Raw genomic sequence first — 16,010 nt, forward strand, 5'->3', positions numbered from 1 at the left:
TGGATAAGACAGGAGAAGTACTCCAGGTATAACCAACTGACCCTAGCCCCCCGACACATAAACTACTGCAGCATAAATACTGGAGGCTGAGACAGGAGCGGTCAGGAGACACTGTGGCCCCATCCGAAGAAACCCCCGGACAGGGCCAAACAGGAAGGATATAACCCCACCCACTCTGCCAAAGCACAGCCCCCACACCACTATGTAGGGAATAGGGTGCCAGCCCTGGTCTGAAGTAGTACACTATGTAGGGAATAGGGTGCCAGCCCTGGTCTGAAGTAGTACACTATGTAGGGAATAGGGTGCCAGCCCTGGTCTAAAGTAGTGCACTATGTAGGGAATAGGGTGCCAGCCCTGGTCTAAAGTAGTGCACTATGTAGGGAATAGGGTGCCAGCCCTGGTCTAAAGTAGTGCACTATGTAGGGAATAGGGTGCCAGCCCTGGTCCAAAGTAGTGCTCTATGTAGGAAATAGGGTGTCATTTTGATCTTGGCCCATCTCTTTTTATCTCACATCATTTATTTTATTTCTCAGGAATTATACCGGCAGAGTCTTTAACTTGGTGACGGCTGCAGCGTTGAATGAATGATTCAATCCCTGTTAAAATATGTACAGTATGTAGCATAAGCCTGGATCATTACTTACGGGCCCATCCACTGTGTGTGTCAGCAGAGAGGAATCGCTATCAGATGTTATAGTGTAAGGATCGGGCCCTTTTTTTCAATGACATACCCAAATCTAACTGCCTGTAGCTCAGGACCTGAAGCAAGGATATGCATATTATTGGTACCATTTGAAAGGAAACACTTTGAAGTTTGTGGAAATGTGAAATTAATGCAGGAGAATATAACACATTAGATCTGGTAAAAGACAAAACAAAGAAAAAAACATGCTTTTTCTATTTATTTTTTTGTTACATTTTTTTTAATTCAAGAGAAAGCCATTATACAACATCTTAAGGCTAGGGGGCAGTATTTTGACGTCCGAATGAAAAGCGTGCCCAAGGTAAACTGCCTGCTACTCAGGCCCAGAAGCTAGGATTTGCATATTATTCATATATTTAGATAGAAAACACTCTGAAGTTTCTAAAACTGTTTGAATAATGTCTGTGAGGTCACATTGAGGTCAATGTGTTTTCTATTAGGTTTCTATGGGAAGCTCTTTTGAATAGGAATTTACTTGCTGTTCCTATGGCTTCCACTAGATGTCGACAGTCTAGAAATTGGTTGATGTTTTTCTTTTGAGAAATGAAGAGGTAGCCATGTTATTTCCATGTGTCACTCAGAGGGACTCGAGTATCTTGGTGGCGCGACCTGGAACATGGTTCACTTTATTTTCGTCCGGTATTGAACACAGTTTATCCCGTCTTAAATTGTATCGTTTTTTTAACGTTTTAGGATACCTAAGGTTGGATTAGGAAAGTTGTTTGAAATGTTTGGACCAAGTTTACAGGTAACTTGTTAGATACTTTGTTGAGCGTGTTGGGTGTGTTGAAACCGGTGTATTTCTGAATCAAACGCGCCAAATAAATGGACATTTTGGGGATATAAAGAAGAAATTTATCGAACAAAAGGACCATTTGTGATGTTTCTGGGCCATTTTTGCGTGCCAACATAAGAAGATCTTCAAAGGTAAGGCATGAATTATATTGTTATTTCTGATTTTTGTGTCGCACCTGGCTGGTTGAAATAGGATTTTCTTGTGTTTGTATGCGTGGTGCTGTACTCAGATAATCGCATGGTCTGCTTTCGACGTAAAGCCTTTTTAAAATGTGACACTGTAGCTGGACTAACAAAAAGTTAAGCTGTATTTTGATGTGTAACACTTGTATGTTTTATTAATTCTTATTATGAGTATTTCTGTTTTTGATTTTGGCGCGCTGCAATTTCACTGGATGTTGTCAAATCAATCCCGTTAACGAGATCCGAGCGGGAATGGAGGTGAAGGAGAGGTTCATTTAGATTTTGGCCACTAGATGGCTGCAGTGTATGTGCAAAGTTTTAGACTGATCCAATGAACCATTGCATTACTGTTCAAATTTATTTTATTTTTTTTACATTTTCAAGTAAATAACTATAGAGAACATACAAAAATGATATGGTAATACAAAATAAAAACCTGTTTTTCGCTTTGTCATTATGGGGTATTGTGATGTCATTATGGGGTATTGTGATGTCATTATGGGGTATTGTGATGTCATTATGGGGTATTGTGTGTAGATGGTTGAGGATACTTTATTCTAAAATAAGGATGTAACATAACTACAACAAAATGTAGAAGAAGTCAAGGGGTCTGAATACTGTAAAATATATGAACTCACCGTACTGTAAGTCATTCTGGATAAAAGTGTCTGCTAGATGGCATATGTAAAAATAGCTCATTGTTAAACCAGTCTCCCTGAGAAGAAGACTGCTGTCTGTCTAAAAGACCTGATGTAGCACAAATCATTTTTGGTTTCTATTTATTTGAGTTATGAATACTACTCCCGGTAAACCCCGTTTTGGAGGCAGAGGGGCTGTGGGAAAAGAGCGGTGTTATTGGGGCCCTCATTTTGAACAACCAGGAGATGTGGAAGCAGGAAGAGTAGCTGCCCCTTTTTGAAAATCTTCCTCTGATTTGTCATCCAAAGGGTCCCAGCTACAACATGTAGTGTCGTTTCATTAGATAACATCATTTTTTATATCCTAAACAAATAAAATGAGAATGAGGTTTTGTTATAAAGCTTGGCTCTCATTTTTTGCACAGTCATTGAAGAGGAGTGGAACAACATTCCAACAGGCCACCAATCAACAGCCTGATCAACTCGATGTGAAGGAGATGTGTCACGCTGCATGAGGCAAATGATGGTCACACCAGATACTGACTGGTTTTCTGATCCACGCCCCCTACTTTTTCAAAACTGTATTTTTATGTACCTGACCTACAGATGCATATCTATATTCCCAGTCATGTGAAATCCCTAGATTAGGGCCTAATGAATTTATTAAACTGACTGATTCCTTTATGAACTGTAACTCAGTACAGTCTTTGAAATTGTTGCATGTTGTGTTTTTTATATTTTTATTCAGTTTGCTACAGCAGGAAAACAATCCTGCTGTAACAGCACGTAAATGATTATGTGGATTATAATTAATGCTCGTTTTTGTAGGGGTTGCTAAATGTATCTTTAGGGCAAATCAAGTCTCACATTTTTATAAATGGAAATTACCAAACTTAAGAAGCCTTTTTTTTTTAACACAAATACTCTACAAGTTTGCATTTCCTAATGTGCAGGAAAATTCTCAGCAACAAGAGTGTTCAAATCAAGATCCTACATCTGTCCATGATGCGTCAACCATGGATAGGATATCACCTGGGACTCGAAGTGTCTCCTGCATTTGATGAACGTGTTATTGAACTGTCCGAACCATGTGGAAGACCTAGAGCTGTTCGTAGAGCTGATCCTAGAGCTGATCCTAGAGCTGATCCTAGAGCTGATCCTAGAGCTGATCCTAGAGCTGTTCGTAGAGCTGATCCTAGAGCTGATCCTAGAGCTGATCCTAGAGCTGATCCTAGAGCTATTATGAGGCGTTGACCTCGGTTCTGGAACGGATATATTACCTGGGACTTAAAGGGATACGTCACTCTAATTTGACTGCTAACTTTATGCAGGACTCAGCATCTAATTGAACTGTATTTTATTAGGATCCCCATTTAGCTACTTCTAAAGCAGCAGCTACTCTTCCTGAGTCCGTCCCTGACCAAATCACCTTGTCCAAAACCTGGCTGATCTTCCTGAGTCCGTCCCTGACCAAATCACCTTGTCCAAAACCTGGCTGATCTTCCTGGGTCCGTCCCTGACCAAATCACCTTGTCCAAAACCTGGCTGATCTTCCTGAGTCCGTCCCTGACCAACTCACCTTGTCCAAAACGTGGCTGATCTTCCTGGGTCCATCTCTGACCAAATCACCTTGTCCAAAACCTGGCTGATCTTCCTGGGTCCATCTCTGACCAAATCACCTTGTCCAAAACCTGGCTGATCTTCCTGGGTCCGTCCCTGACCAAATCACCTTGTCCAAAACGTGGCTGATCTTCCTGGGTCCGTCCCTGACCAACTCACCTTGTCCAAAACCTGGCTGATCTGACAAAGACCAACATGCTGTAAAGACTGTCGATTTTAAACCTTCCAAAAAGAATAGCAACCTTCTAGGCAGAAAACCTACAATGTTTACTTGGACAAGCAGCACACATTCCCATAGAAACGGAAACAGTCATACCTGTTTCCCAGTCATACCTGTTTCCCAGTCATACCTGTTTCCCAGTCATACCTGTTTCCCAGTCATACCTGCTTCCCAGTCATACCTGTTTCCCAGTCATACCTGTTTCCCAGTCATACCTGTTTCCCAGTCATACCTGCTTCCCAGTCATACCTGTTTCCCAGTCATACCTATTTCCCAGTCATACCTGCATACTTCTCAATGCTTGAAACACTGTAACAGACTGTAACCTTGTCAAAGTGATCGCTGAAATGGATCTCCTCATTCTTAACTCGTGTCGTCTGTCCGTCAGGAAACCTGGCTATCCATGGGGAGTTGGAGCAGCTTGTCGCCACCTTCCTGGGGGTGGAGTCCAGCATGGCCATGGGTATGGGCTTCGCTACCAATTCCATGAACATACCGGCACTGGTCGGCAAGGTGGGTCTTAAACACACACACACACACACACACACACACACACACACACACACACACACACACACACACACACACACACACACACACACACACACACACTCTTTGTCATCTAACCAGATTGAAACTGTTCATCCTCAGAGAGCTCTGTGTTTTTACTCTCTACTGAATCAAATGACCGTAAATTAGCTTTGTTTCTACTTGGACTGGTCAGAATGTCTGAATGAATGTGTCTGTACTCTGATGATAACATGACCTAAATTAAAGACAATTCCATCCACATTATAATAAATATACATTCAACGCAATACCTAGTCTGTGTTCCTATGGGCCCTGGTCAAAAGTAGTGCACTATGTAGGGAATAGGGGGACCTGGTCAAAAGTAGTGCACTATGTAGGGAATAGGGGGCCCTGGTCAACAGTGGTGCACTATGTAGGGAATAGGGGGCTTGGTCAACAGTACCGGCAGTACACACACACACACACACACACCCTTAGTTAAAGAACAGACAGGAGAGGGCAGTCTAGACACACACAGCCTTAGTTACAGGACAGGGCAGTCTAGACACACACAGCCTTAGTTACAGGACAGGGCAGTCTAGACACACACAGCCTTAGTTACAGGACAGGGCAGTCTAGACACACACAGCCTTAGTTACAGGACAGGGCAGTCTAGACACACACAGCCTTAGTTACAGGACAGGGCAGTCTAGACACACACAGCCTTAGTTACAGGACAGGGCAGTCTAGACACACACAGCCTTAGTTACAGGACAGGGCAGTCTAGACACACACATCCTTAGTTACAGGACAGGGCAGTCTAGACACACACAGCCTTAGTTACAGGACAGGGCAGTCTAGACACACACAGCCTTAGTTACAGGACAGGGCAGTCTAGACACACACAGCCTTAGTTACAGGACAGGGCAGTCTAGACACACACAGCCTTAGTTACAAGACAGGGCAGTCTAGACACACACAGCCTTAGTTACAGGACAGGGCAGTCTAGACACACACAGCCTTAGTTACAGGACAGGGCAGTCTAGACACACACAGCCTTAGTTACAGGACAGGGCAGTCTAGACACACACAGCCTTAGTTACAGGACAGGGCAGTCTAGACACACACAGCCTTAGTTACAGGACAGACAGGAGAGGGCAGGGACTGGCCATATCACCAGGCTAGGTCTCTGTCCACAGGGACTGGCTATATTACCAGGCTAGGTCTCTGTCCACAGGGACTGGCTATATTACCAGGCTAGGTCTCTGTCCACAGGGACTGGCTATATTACCAGGCTAGGTCTCTGTCCACAGGGACTGTCTATATTACCAGGCTAGGTCTCTGTCCACAGGGACTGGCTATATTACCAGGCTAGGTCTCTGTCCACAGGTACTGGCTATATTACCAGGCTAGGTCTCTGTCCACAGGGACTGTCTATATTACCAGGCTAGGTCTCTGTCCACAGGGACTGTCTATATTACCAGGCTAGGTCTCTGTCCACAGGGACTGGCTATATTACCAGGCTAGGTCTCTGTCCACAGGGACTGGCTATATTACCAGGCTAGGTCTCTGTCCACAGGGACTGTCTATATTACCAGGCTAGGTCTCTGTCCACAGGGACTGGCTATATTACCAGGCTAGGTCTCTGTCCACAGGGACTGTCTATATTACCAGGCTGGGTCTCTGTCCACAGGGACTGTCTATATTACCAGGCTGGGTCTCTGTCCACAGGGACTGTCTATATTACCAGGCTAGGTCTCTGTCCACAGGGACTGTCTATATTACCAGGCTAGGTCTCTGTCCACAGGGACTGTCTATATTACCAGGCTAGGCCTCTGTCCACAGGGACTGGCTATATTACCAGGCTAGGTCTCTGTCCACAGGGACTGTCTATATTACCAGGCTAGGTCTCTGTCCACAGGGACTGTCTATATTACCAGGCTAGGTCTCTGTCCACAGGGACTGGCTATATTACCAGGCTGGGTATTTTGTATTTAATATGGATTCCCATTAGCTGCTGCTAAGGCAGAAGCTACTCTTCTTGGAGTCCAAAAAATTTAAGGCAGTTCTACAATTTTAAAAACATTACAAAAATCACAACAGATTTTACAACACACTGTGCGCCCTCAGGCCCCTACTCCACTACCACATACAGTACCAGTCAACAGGTTGGATACACCTACTCATTCAAGGGTTTTTCTTTATTTTGGCTATTTCTACATTGTAGAATAATAGTGAAGACATAAAAACTATGAAATAACACATATGGAATCATGTAGTAACCAAAAAAGTGTTAAACAAATCAAAATATATTTTATGTTCAGTCTGCCTGGTCAATGCAGCATATGCAACAATGTTGATGCCAACGATGCTGTTTCCGCTTTGCATCTTAATATAAATACACAAGCGTTCTATAATTACACTATTAGGTTGTGTTTCTTACATCTGCAAACTACTTTGTCTTTTCTTAGCAAGTTGGGCCTAAATCTTGTTAGCCGCCCTTCCTGGTTAAATAAAGGTTAAATAAATAAAATGCTAATCGCTATTTAGTTGGCTAGCTAGCTAAAAAATGTACTGAGTCAGAGCAAACGTAATTAGTTATGCCGCCTAATAATACCAGTGGTGTAGATCTAAATCATGCAACAGTATCTTGTGAAATCAAAGAGGAATACGCAAAGCATGACTATGTTAGCTACATGAAGTAGCTAAGAGAGAACATTCAATGTAGTCAAATAGTATAGGGTCCCTTAGGAAACACTTATCAACACTTTGGTTCCTAAACAATAAAAATAAACACTTTGGTTCCTATCACAATCACTTCTCCCTGGCATTTTCATTAGTTGTCGTGTCAAACAACACTGTATTCCAAATGTCCACGATAGAATTACAATAATCATTCTATTTCCATGATTCCAACAGTTCACCCAACATTTGGGTTAAAAATACGGCCTAGATTGTTTGCCCGTATCGTGCAGTGTGGAAATGATCTCAAATGAGTGCAGGAAATGTTATGAAAATGTTTAAAATTATTTTTGGTTGAATTGAACAGTATAAACCAATCAGAATGGAGAAAGACCCATTTTGAAATACCGTTAAAAAAAAAGTTTGTTAAAATAAGATCAGAGTTGACTTTTGTCTGGACGTTGCCCTGTTGGGTGTGGTTTATGACCCCCCCCCCCCCCCCCCCATAAATACCTTTCCCCCGTTTCTCTCCACTCTACAGAATGGACTCTTGGAAAGCCCTTTGTTAACATAGAGAGAATATGGTAACATCAAAAGGTTGGGGAATGGAACAATATTTCCCTTTCTCGACCAGTTGAAAGTGTCCGTTGGTACTTAAAGAATATGATGTCAGATCAGTTGTTGTCTGAGACATTATATCTGATGACAGGACGACACAAACTGTATCTTGGAAAGTCTACACATTCTAGTTATCAGATTTACATGGAATTGTTGTGCAATTTAATTGTTTAAATTTGAAACTATTTGTGAAAAGATCAATGTAATTTTATCCTCCTTAATAAGATAATTGTTTCATAGTAAAACGTAGGCCCAGTCAGTGGCCACACCCAAGTGAACAGACATTGGTTGAGAACTATGAAACACGCCCTTCTCTCCCCCAGTACAAAAGTCAACCTCAGTTCCTTGGTGTCCATACGTTTTTAAAAGGGCTAATTTCAACGTAGAGGTGACGATCACCACGCTGGAATGGTGAATTTCATCTAGACCAGCCAGAATACAGCGCGAGCCGATTATGGCAACTTGGTATGAACTTTGACCTCTTATTCACTAAAGAAGAGGTGATACCTCCTAGACGTTGAGTTACTAGCTGCAGCTATAAACGTACGTGGCCTAGAAAAGGACAGACAATCTCCTAGAAATGACAAGGTACTGTAATGTAGCCGCTCTACGACCATAAAGATTCTTCAAAGGATAATGGCGATCTCTGCTGGGCAAACCAATCTTCCATCTTCGACCCACCTATCGAAGCGCAGCTCAGAGTAAATCTTGCATTTTTATTTTCCGAATGGGCAGTAATTAGAATGCATAAGATTCTGTATTTACGGTAGCATAGCTTCTCAAGGTCCGATAGAGAACCACTCCCCTTTGTCCCTCAGTCTTCCCGCTCTTTCATTCAAGCCCAACCCCCTTTCTTTGTGTAACTATAGCCATCATATCGGTTTCGTCCACTAGGGACATTTTATTTTATGACATGATTGGTTATCGATGTATGATTAATTCTGTGTGATTAATTTAGGTATTTCTTAAATAAATAATTAATACAATTGTTGTATTGCTGATTGAACTTGTTAGCCAGGGTTAGTGTAGATAATCAAGAATGTTATGACATTCAGGTGAGATAAGGTGACAATTAATATTTTACTGCTATTGATATAAAAGATCTTCAGATCTTAGAGTTTATTCGGAAGACAGCAGCTCTATTAACGATTCCGTGGTGCCCCAGGTTATTAACGAGCTAATTGTTGCATGGATTAATTCAATCACGTAATCAATCAAACATGAGTTGATCAATTTGATAATGTAGCCTGTAATCTCATTTAATCAGTCAGAGACACAACACTTTGAAGGATCTTTAGGGTTGGGCCTTGTAGGAATAGTCACCGGCTGGGTCGTGTTCAGACCGTTACACTCGTCTTTTAGACAGTCACCGGCTGGGTCGGGTTCAGACCGTTACACTCGTCTTTTAGACAGTCACCGGCTGGGTCGGGTTCAGACGGTTACACTCGTCTTTTAGACAGTCACCGGCTGGGTCGGGTTCAGACCGTTACACTCGTCTTTTAGACAGTCACCGGCTGGGTCGGGTTCAGACCGTTACACTCGTCTTTTAGACAGTCACCGGCTGGGTCGGGTTCAGACCGTTACACTCGTCTTTTAGACAGTCACCGGCTGGGTCGGGTTCAGTCCGTTACACTCGTCTTTTAGACAGTCACCGGCTGGGTCGGGTTCAGACCGTTACACTCGTCTTTTAGACAGTCACCGGCTGGGTCGGGTTCAGACCGTTACACTCGTCTTTTAGACAGTCACCGGCTGGGTCGGGTTCAGACCGTTACACTCGTCTTTTAGACAGTCACCGGCTGGGTCGGGTTCAGACAGTTGCGCGTGTTTTAGACAGTCACCGGCTGGGTCGGGTTCAGACAGTTGCGCGTGTTTTAGACAGTCACCGGCTGGGTCGGGTTCAGACCGTTGCGCGTGTTTTAGATTGGGAAATGCAGGCTTCAGACAATCATAATTGAAGTCACCCAGGATAGTAACTTCTGATTTAGTAAAAGATGACAACAAACCAGTTAACTCCTCGAGTGCACAAAGGTTCGAGCGGGGGGAGGACATCAGACCCATATAACAGTTATGGATACATTTTTTCCCCAGACAAAGGCTTAAGGATAGTAGCTAAATATTTTGGGCAAGGGAAATGGATTTCAGTAAAGAGACAGAGAAAGTTTTTTTTAATAAGAATGACCCCTCCACCCCCCCTCTACCCTGTCTGTCAGCTCTGAACACATCATAACCCTCCATATTAATATCAGAGTCCAGAATGACCCCCCCACCCCCCACCCCCCCTCTACCCTGTCTGTCAGCTCTGAACACATCATAACCCTCCATATTAATATCAGAGTCCAGAATGACCCCTCCACCCCCCCCCCCCCTCTACCCTGTCTGTCAGCTCTGAACACATCATAACCCCCCATATTAATATCAGAGTCCAGAATGACCCCCCCCCCCCCCCCTCTACCCTGTCTGTCAGCTCTGAACACATCATAACCCCCATATTAATATCAGAGTCCAGAATGACCCCCCCCCACCCCCCCTCTACCCTGTCTGTCAGCTCTGAACACATCATAACCCTCCATATTAATATCAGAGTCCAGAATGACCCCCCCACCCCCCCTCTACCCTGTCTGTCAGCTCTGAACACATCATAACCCTCCATATTAATATCAGAGTCCAGAATGACCCCCCCACCCCCCCTCTACCCTGTCTGTCAGCTCTGAACACATCATAACCCTCCATATTAATATCAGAGTCCAGAATGACCCCCCCCCCCCCCCCTCTACCCTGTCTGTCAGCTCTGAACACATCATAACCCTCCATATTAATATCAGAGTCCAGAATGACCCCTCCACCCCCCCCCCCCACCCCCCCTCTACCCTGTCTGTCAGCTCTGAACACATCATAACCCTCCATATTAATATCAGAGTCCAGAATGACCCCTCCACCCCCCCCCCCACCCCCCCTCTACCCTGTCTGTCAGCTCTGAACACATCATAACCCTCAATATTAATATCAGGGTCCAGAATGACCCCCCCCCCCCCCCCCTCTACCCTGTCTGTCAGCTCTGAACACATCATAACCCCCATATTAATATCAGAGTCCAGAATGACCCCCCCACCCCCCCTCTACCCTGTCTGTCAGCTCTGAACACATCATATCCCTCCATATTAATTTCAGAGTCCAGAATGACCCCTCCACCCCCCCTCTACCCTGTCTGTCAGCTCTGAACACACCATAACCCCCATATTAATATCAGAGTCCAGAATGACCCCCCCCCCCCCCCCTCTACCCTGTCTGTCAGCTCTGAACACATCATAACCCTCCATATTAATATCAGAGTCCAGAATGACCCCCCCCCCCCCCCCTCTACCCTGTCTGTCAGCTCTGAACACATCATAACCCTCCATATTAATATCAGAGTCCAGAATGACCCCCCCCCACCCCCCCTCTACCCTGTCTGTCAGCTCTGAACACATCATAACCCTCCATATTAATATCAGAGTCCAGAATGACCCCCCCCCCCACCCCCCCCCTCTACCCTGTCTGTCAGCTCTGAACACATCATAACCCCCATATTAATTTCAGAGTCCAGAATGACCCCCCCACCCCGCCTCTACCCTGTCTGTCAGCTCTGAACACATCATAACCCTCCATATTAATATCAGAGTCCAGAATGACCCCCCCCCCCCCCCTACCCTGTCTGTCAGCTCTGAACACATCATAACCCCCATATTAATATCAGAGTCCAGAATGACCCCCCCCCCACCCCCCCTCTACCCTGTCTGTCAGCTCTGAACACATCATAACCCTCCATATTAATATCAGAGTCCAGAATGACCCCCACACCCCCCCTCTACCCTGTCTGTCAGCTCTGAACACATCATAACCCTCCATATTAATATCAGAGTCCAGAATGACCCCCCCACCCCCCCTCTACCCTGTCTCTCAGCTCTGAACACATCATAACCCCCCATATTAATATCAGAGTCCAGAATGACCCCCCCCCCTCTACCCTGTCTGTCAGCTCTGAACACATCATAACCCCCATATTAATATCAGAGTCCAGAATGACCCCCCCCCTCTACCCTGTCTGTCAGCTCTGAACATATCATAACCCCCATATTAATATCAGAGTCCAGAATGCCCCCCCCCACCCCCCCTCTACCCTGTCTGTCAGCTCTGAACACATCATAACCCCCATATTAATATCAGAGTCCAGAATGACCCCCCCCCCTCTACCCTGTCTGTCAGCTCTGAACACATCATAACCCCCATATTAATATCAGAGTCCAGAATGACCCCCCCCCACCCCCCCTCTACCCTGTCTGTCAGCTCTGAACACATCATAACCCCCATATTAATATCAGAGTCCAGAATGACCAGCCCCCCCCCCCCCTCTACCATGTCTGTCAGCTCTGAACACATCATAACACTCCATATTAATATCAGAGTCCAGAATGACCCCCCCCCCCATCTACCCTGTCTGTCAGCTCTGAACACATCATAACCCCCATATTAATATCAGAGTCCAGAATGACCCCCCCCCACCCCCCCTCTACCCTGTCTGTCAGCTCTGAACACATCATAACCCCCCATATTAATATCAGAGTCCAGAATGACCCCCCCCCTCTACCCTGTCTGTCAGTTCTGAACACATCATAACCCTCCATATTAATATCAGAGTCCAGAATGACCCCCCCACCCCCCCTCTACCCTGTCTGTCAGCTCTGAACACATCATAACCCTCCATATTAATATCAGAGTCCAGAATGACCCCCCCCCCCCCCCCTCTACCCTGTCTGTCAGCTCTGAACACATCATAACCCTCCATATTAATATCAGAGTCCAGAATGACCCCCCCACCCCCCCTCTACCCTGTCTGTCAGCTCTGAACACATCATAACCCTCCATATTAATATCAGAGTCCAGAATGACCCCCCCCCCCCCCCCCCCCTCTACCCTGTCTGTCAGCTCTGAACACATCATAGCCCCCATATTAATATCAGAGTCCAGAATGACCCCCCCACCCCCCCTCTACCCTGTCTGTCAGCTCTGAACACATCATAACCCCCATATTAATATCAGAGTCCAGAATGACCCCCCCACCCCCCCTCTACCCTGTCTGTCAGCTCTGAACACATCATAACCCCCATATTAATATCAGAGTCCAGAATGACCCCCCCACCCCCCCTCTACCCTGTCTGTCAGCTCTGAACACATCATAACCCTCCATATTAATATCAGAGTCCAGAATGACCCCTCCACCCCCCCTCTACCCTGTCTGTCAGCTCTGAACACATCATAACCCCCATATTAATTTCAGAGTCCAGAATGACCCCCCCCCCCCTCTACCCTGTCTGTCAGCTCTGAACACATCATAACCCCCATATTAATATCAGAGTCCAGAATGACCCCCCCCCACCCCCCCTCTACCATGTCTGTCAGCTCTGAACACATCATAACCCTCCATATTAATATCAGAGTCCAGAATGACCCCCCCCCCCCCCTCTACCCTGTCTGTCAGCTCTGAACACATCATAACCCCCATATTAATTTCAGAGTCCAGAATGACCCCCCCCCCCCCCCTCTACCCTGTCTGTCAGCTCTGAACACATCATAACCCCCATATTAATATCAGAGTCCAGAATGACCCCCCCCCCCCCCCCCTCTACCCTGTCTGTCAGCTCTGAACACATCATAACCCCCATATTAATATCAGAGTCCAGAATGACCCCCCCCCCCCCCCCCCCTCTACCCTGTCTGTCAGCTCTGAACACATCATAACCCTCCATATTAATATCAGAGTCCAGAATGACCAGCCCCCCCCCCCCCCCCTCTACCCTGTCTGTCAGCTCTGAACACATCATAACCCCCATATTAATATCAGAGTCCAGAATGACCCCCCCACCCCCCCTCTACCCTGTCTGTCAGCTCTGAACACATCATAACCCTCCATATTAATATCAGAGTCCAGAATGACCCCCCCCCCCCACCCCCCCCTCTACCCTGTCTGTCAGCTCTGAACACATCATAACCCTCCATATTAATATCAGAGTCCAGAATGACCCCCCCCCCCCCCCCCCTCTACCCTGTCTGTCATCTCTGAACACATCATAACCCTCCATATTAATATCAGAGTCCAGAATGACACCCCCCCCCCCCCCCCCCTCTACCCTGTCTGTCAGCTCTGAACACATCATAGCCCCCATATTAATATCAGAGTCCAGAATGACCCCCCCACCCCCCCTCTACCCTGTCTGTCAGCTCTGAACACATCATAACCCCCATATTAATATCAGAGTCCAGAATGACCCCCCCACCCCCCCTCTACCCTGTCTGTCAGCTCTGAACACATCATAACCCTCCATATTAATATCAGAGTCCAGAATGACCCCTCCACCCCCCCTCTACCCTGTCTGTCAGCTCTGAACACATCATAACCCCCATATTAATTTCAGAGTCCAGAATGACCCCCCCCCCCCCTCTACCCTGTCTGTCAGCTCTGAACACATCATAACCCCCATATTAATATCAGAGTCCAGAATGACCCCCCCCCACCCCCCCTCTACCATGTCTGTCAGCTCTGAACACATCATAACCCTCCATATTAATATCAGAGTCCAGAATGACCCCCCCCCCCCCTCTACCCTGTCTGTCAGCTCTGAACACATCATAACCCCCATATTAATTTCAGAGTCCAGAATGACCCCCCCCCCCCCTCTACCCTGTCTGTCAGCTCTGAACACATCATAACCCCCATATTAATATCAGAGTCCAGAATGACCCCCCCCCCCCCCCCCCTCTACCCTGTCTGTCAGCTCTGAACACATCATAACCCCCATATTAATATCAGAGTCCAGAATGACCCCCCCCCCCCCCCCCCTCTACCCTGTCTGTCAGCTCTGAACACATCATAACCCTCCATATTAATATCAGAGTCCAGAATGACCAGCCCCCCCCCCCCCCTCTACCCTGTCTGTCAGCTCTGAACACATCATAACCCCCATATTAATATCAGAGTCCAGAATGACCCCCCCACCCCCCCTCTACCCTGTCTGTCAGCTCTGAACACATCATAACCCTCCATATTAATATCAGAGTCCAGAATGACCCCCCCCCCCCACCCCCCCCTCTACCCTGTCTGTCAGCTCTGAACACATCATAACCCCCATATTAATATCAGAGTCCAGAATGACCCCCCCCCCCCCCCCCCCCCCTACCCTGTCTGTCAGCTCTGAACACATCATAACCCCCATATTAATATCAGAGTCCAGAATTACCCCCCCCACCCCCCCTCTACCCTGTCTGTCAGCTCTGAACACATCATAACCCCCATATTAATATCAGAGTCCAGAATGACCCCCCCACCCCCCCTCTACCCTGTCTGTCAGCTCTGAACACATCATAACCCCCATATTAATTTCAGAGTCCAGAATGACCCCCCCCCCCCCCCCCCCCTCTACCCTGTCTGTCAGCTCTGAACACATCATAACCCCCATATTAATATCAGAGTCCAGAATGACCCCCCCCACCCCCCCTCTACCATGTCTGTCAGCTCTGAACACATCATAACCCTCCATATTAATATCAGAGTCCAGAATGACCCCCCCCCCCCCCTCTACCCTGTCTGTCAGCTCTGAACACATCATAACCCCCTCATTAATTTCAGAGTCCAGAATGACCCCCCCCCCCCCCCCTCTACCCTGTCTGTCAGCTCTGAACACATCATAACCCCCATATTAATATCAGAGTCCAGAATGACCCCCCCCCCCCCCCCCCCTCTACCCTGTCTGTCAGCTCTGAACACATCATAACCCCCATATTAATATCAGAGTCCAGAATGACCCCCCCCCACCCCCCCTCTACCATGTCTGTCAGCTCTGAACACATCATAACCCCCATATTAATATCAGAGTCCAGAATGACCCCCCCCCCCCCCCCCCCTCTACCCTGTCTGTCAGCTCTGAACACACCATAACCCCCATATTAATTTCAGAGTCCAGAATGACCCCCCCCCCCCCCCTCTACCCTGTCTGTCAGCTATGAACAC

The 16,010-nt window shown here is 46.6% G+C and overlaps 1 protein-coding gene across 1 annotated transcript in view; it reads left to right on the forward strand.

Annotated features, from left to right (window-relative positions):
- LOC129828547 (serine palmitoyltransferase 3-like) overlaps nt 1-16,010 on the forward strand; it is a 138,487-nt gene that overhangs the window by 36,705 nt on the left and 85,772 nt on the right. Inside the window, exon 5 of the mRNA XM_055889570.1 lies at nt 4,548-4,672. Within this exon, the coding sequence (XP_055745545.1) occupies nt 4,548-4,672 (125 nt within the window). The remainder of the gene's footprint in view (nt 1-4,547; nt 4,673-16,010) is intronic.

This window comes from Salvelinus fontinalis, chromosome 30 (genome assembly GCF_029448725.1).
Source record: "Salvelinus fontinalis isolate EN_2023a chromosome 30, ASM2944872v1, whole genome shotgun sequence".
Classification (NCBI taxonomy): domain Eukaryota; kingdom Metazoa; phylum Chordata; class Actinopteri; order Salmoniformes; family Salmonidae; genus Salvelinus; species Salvelinus fontinalis.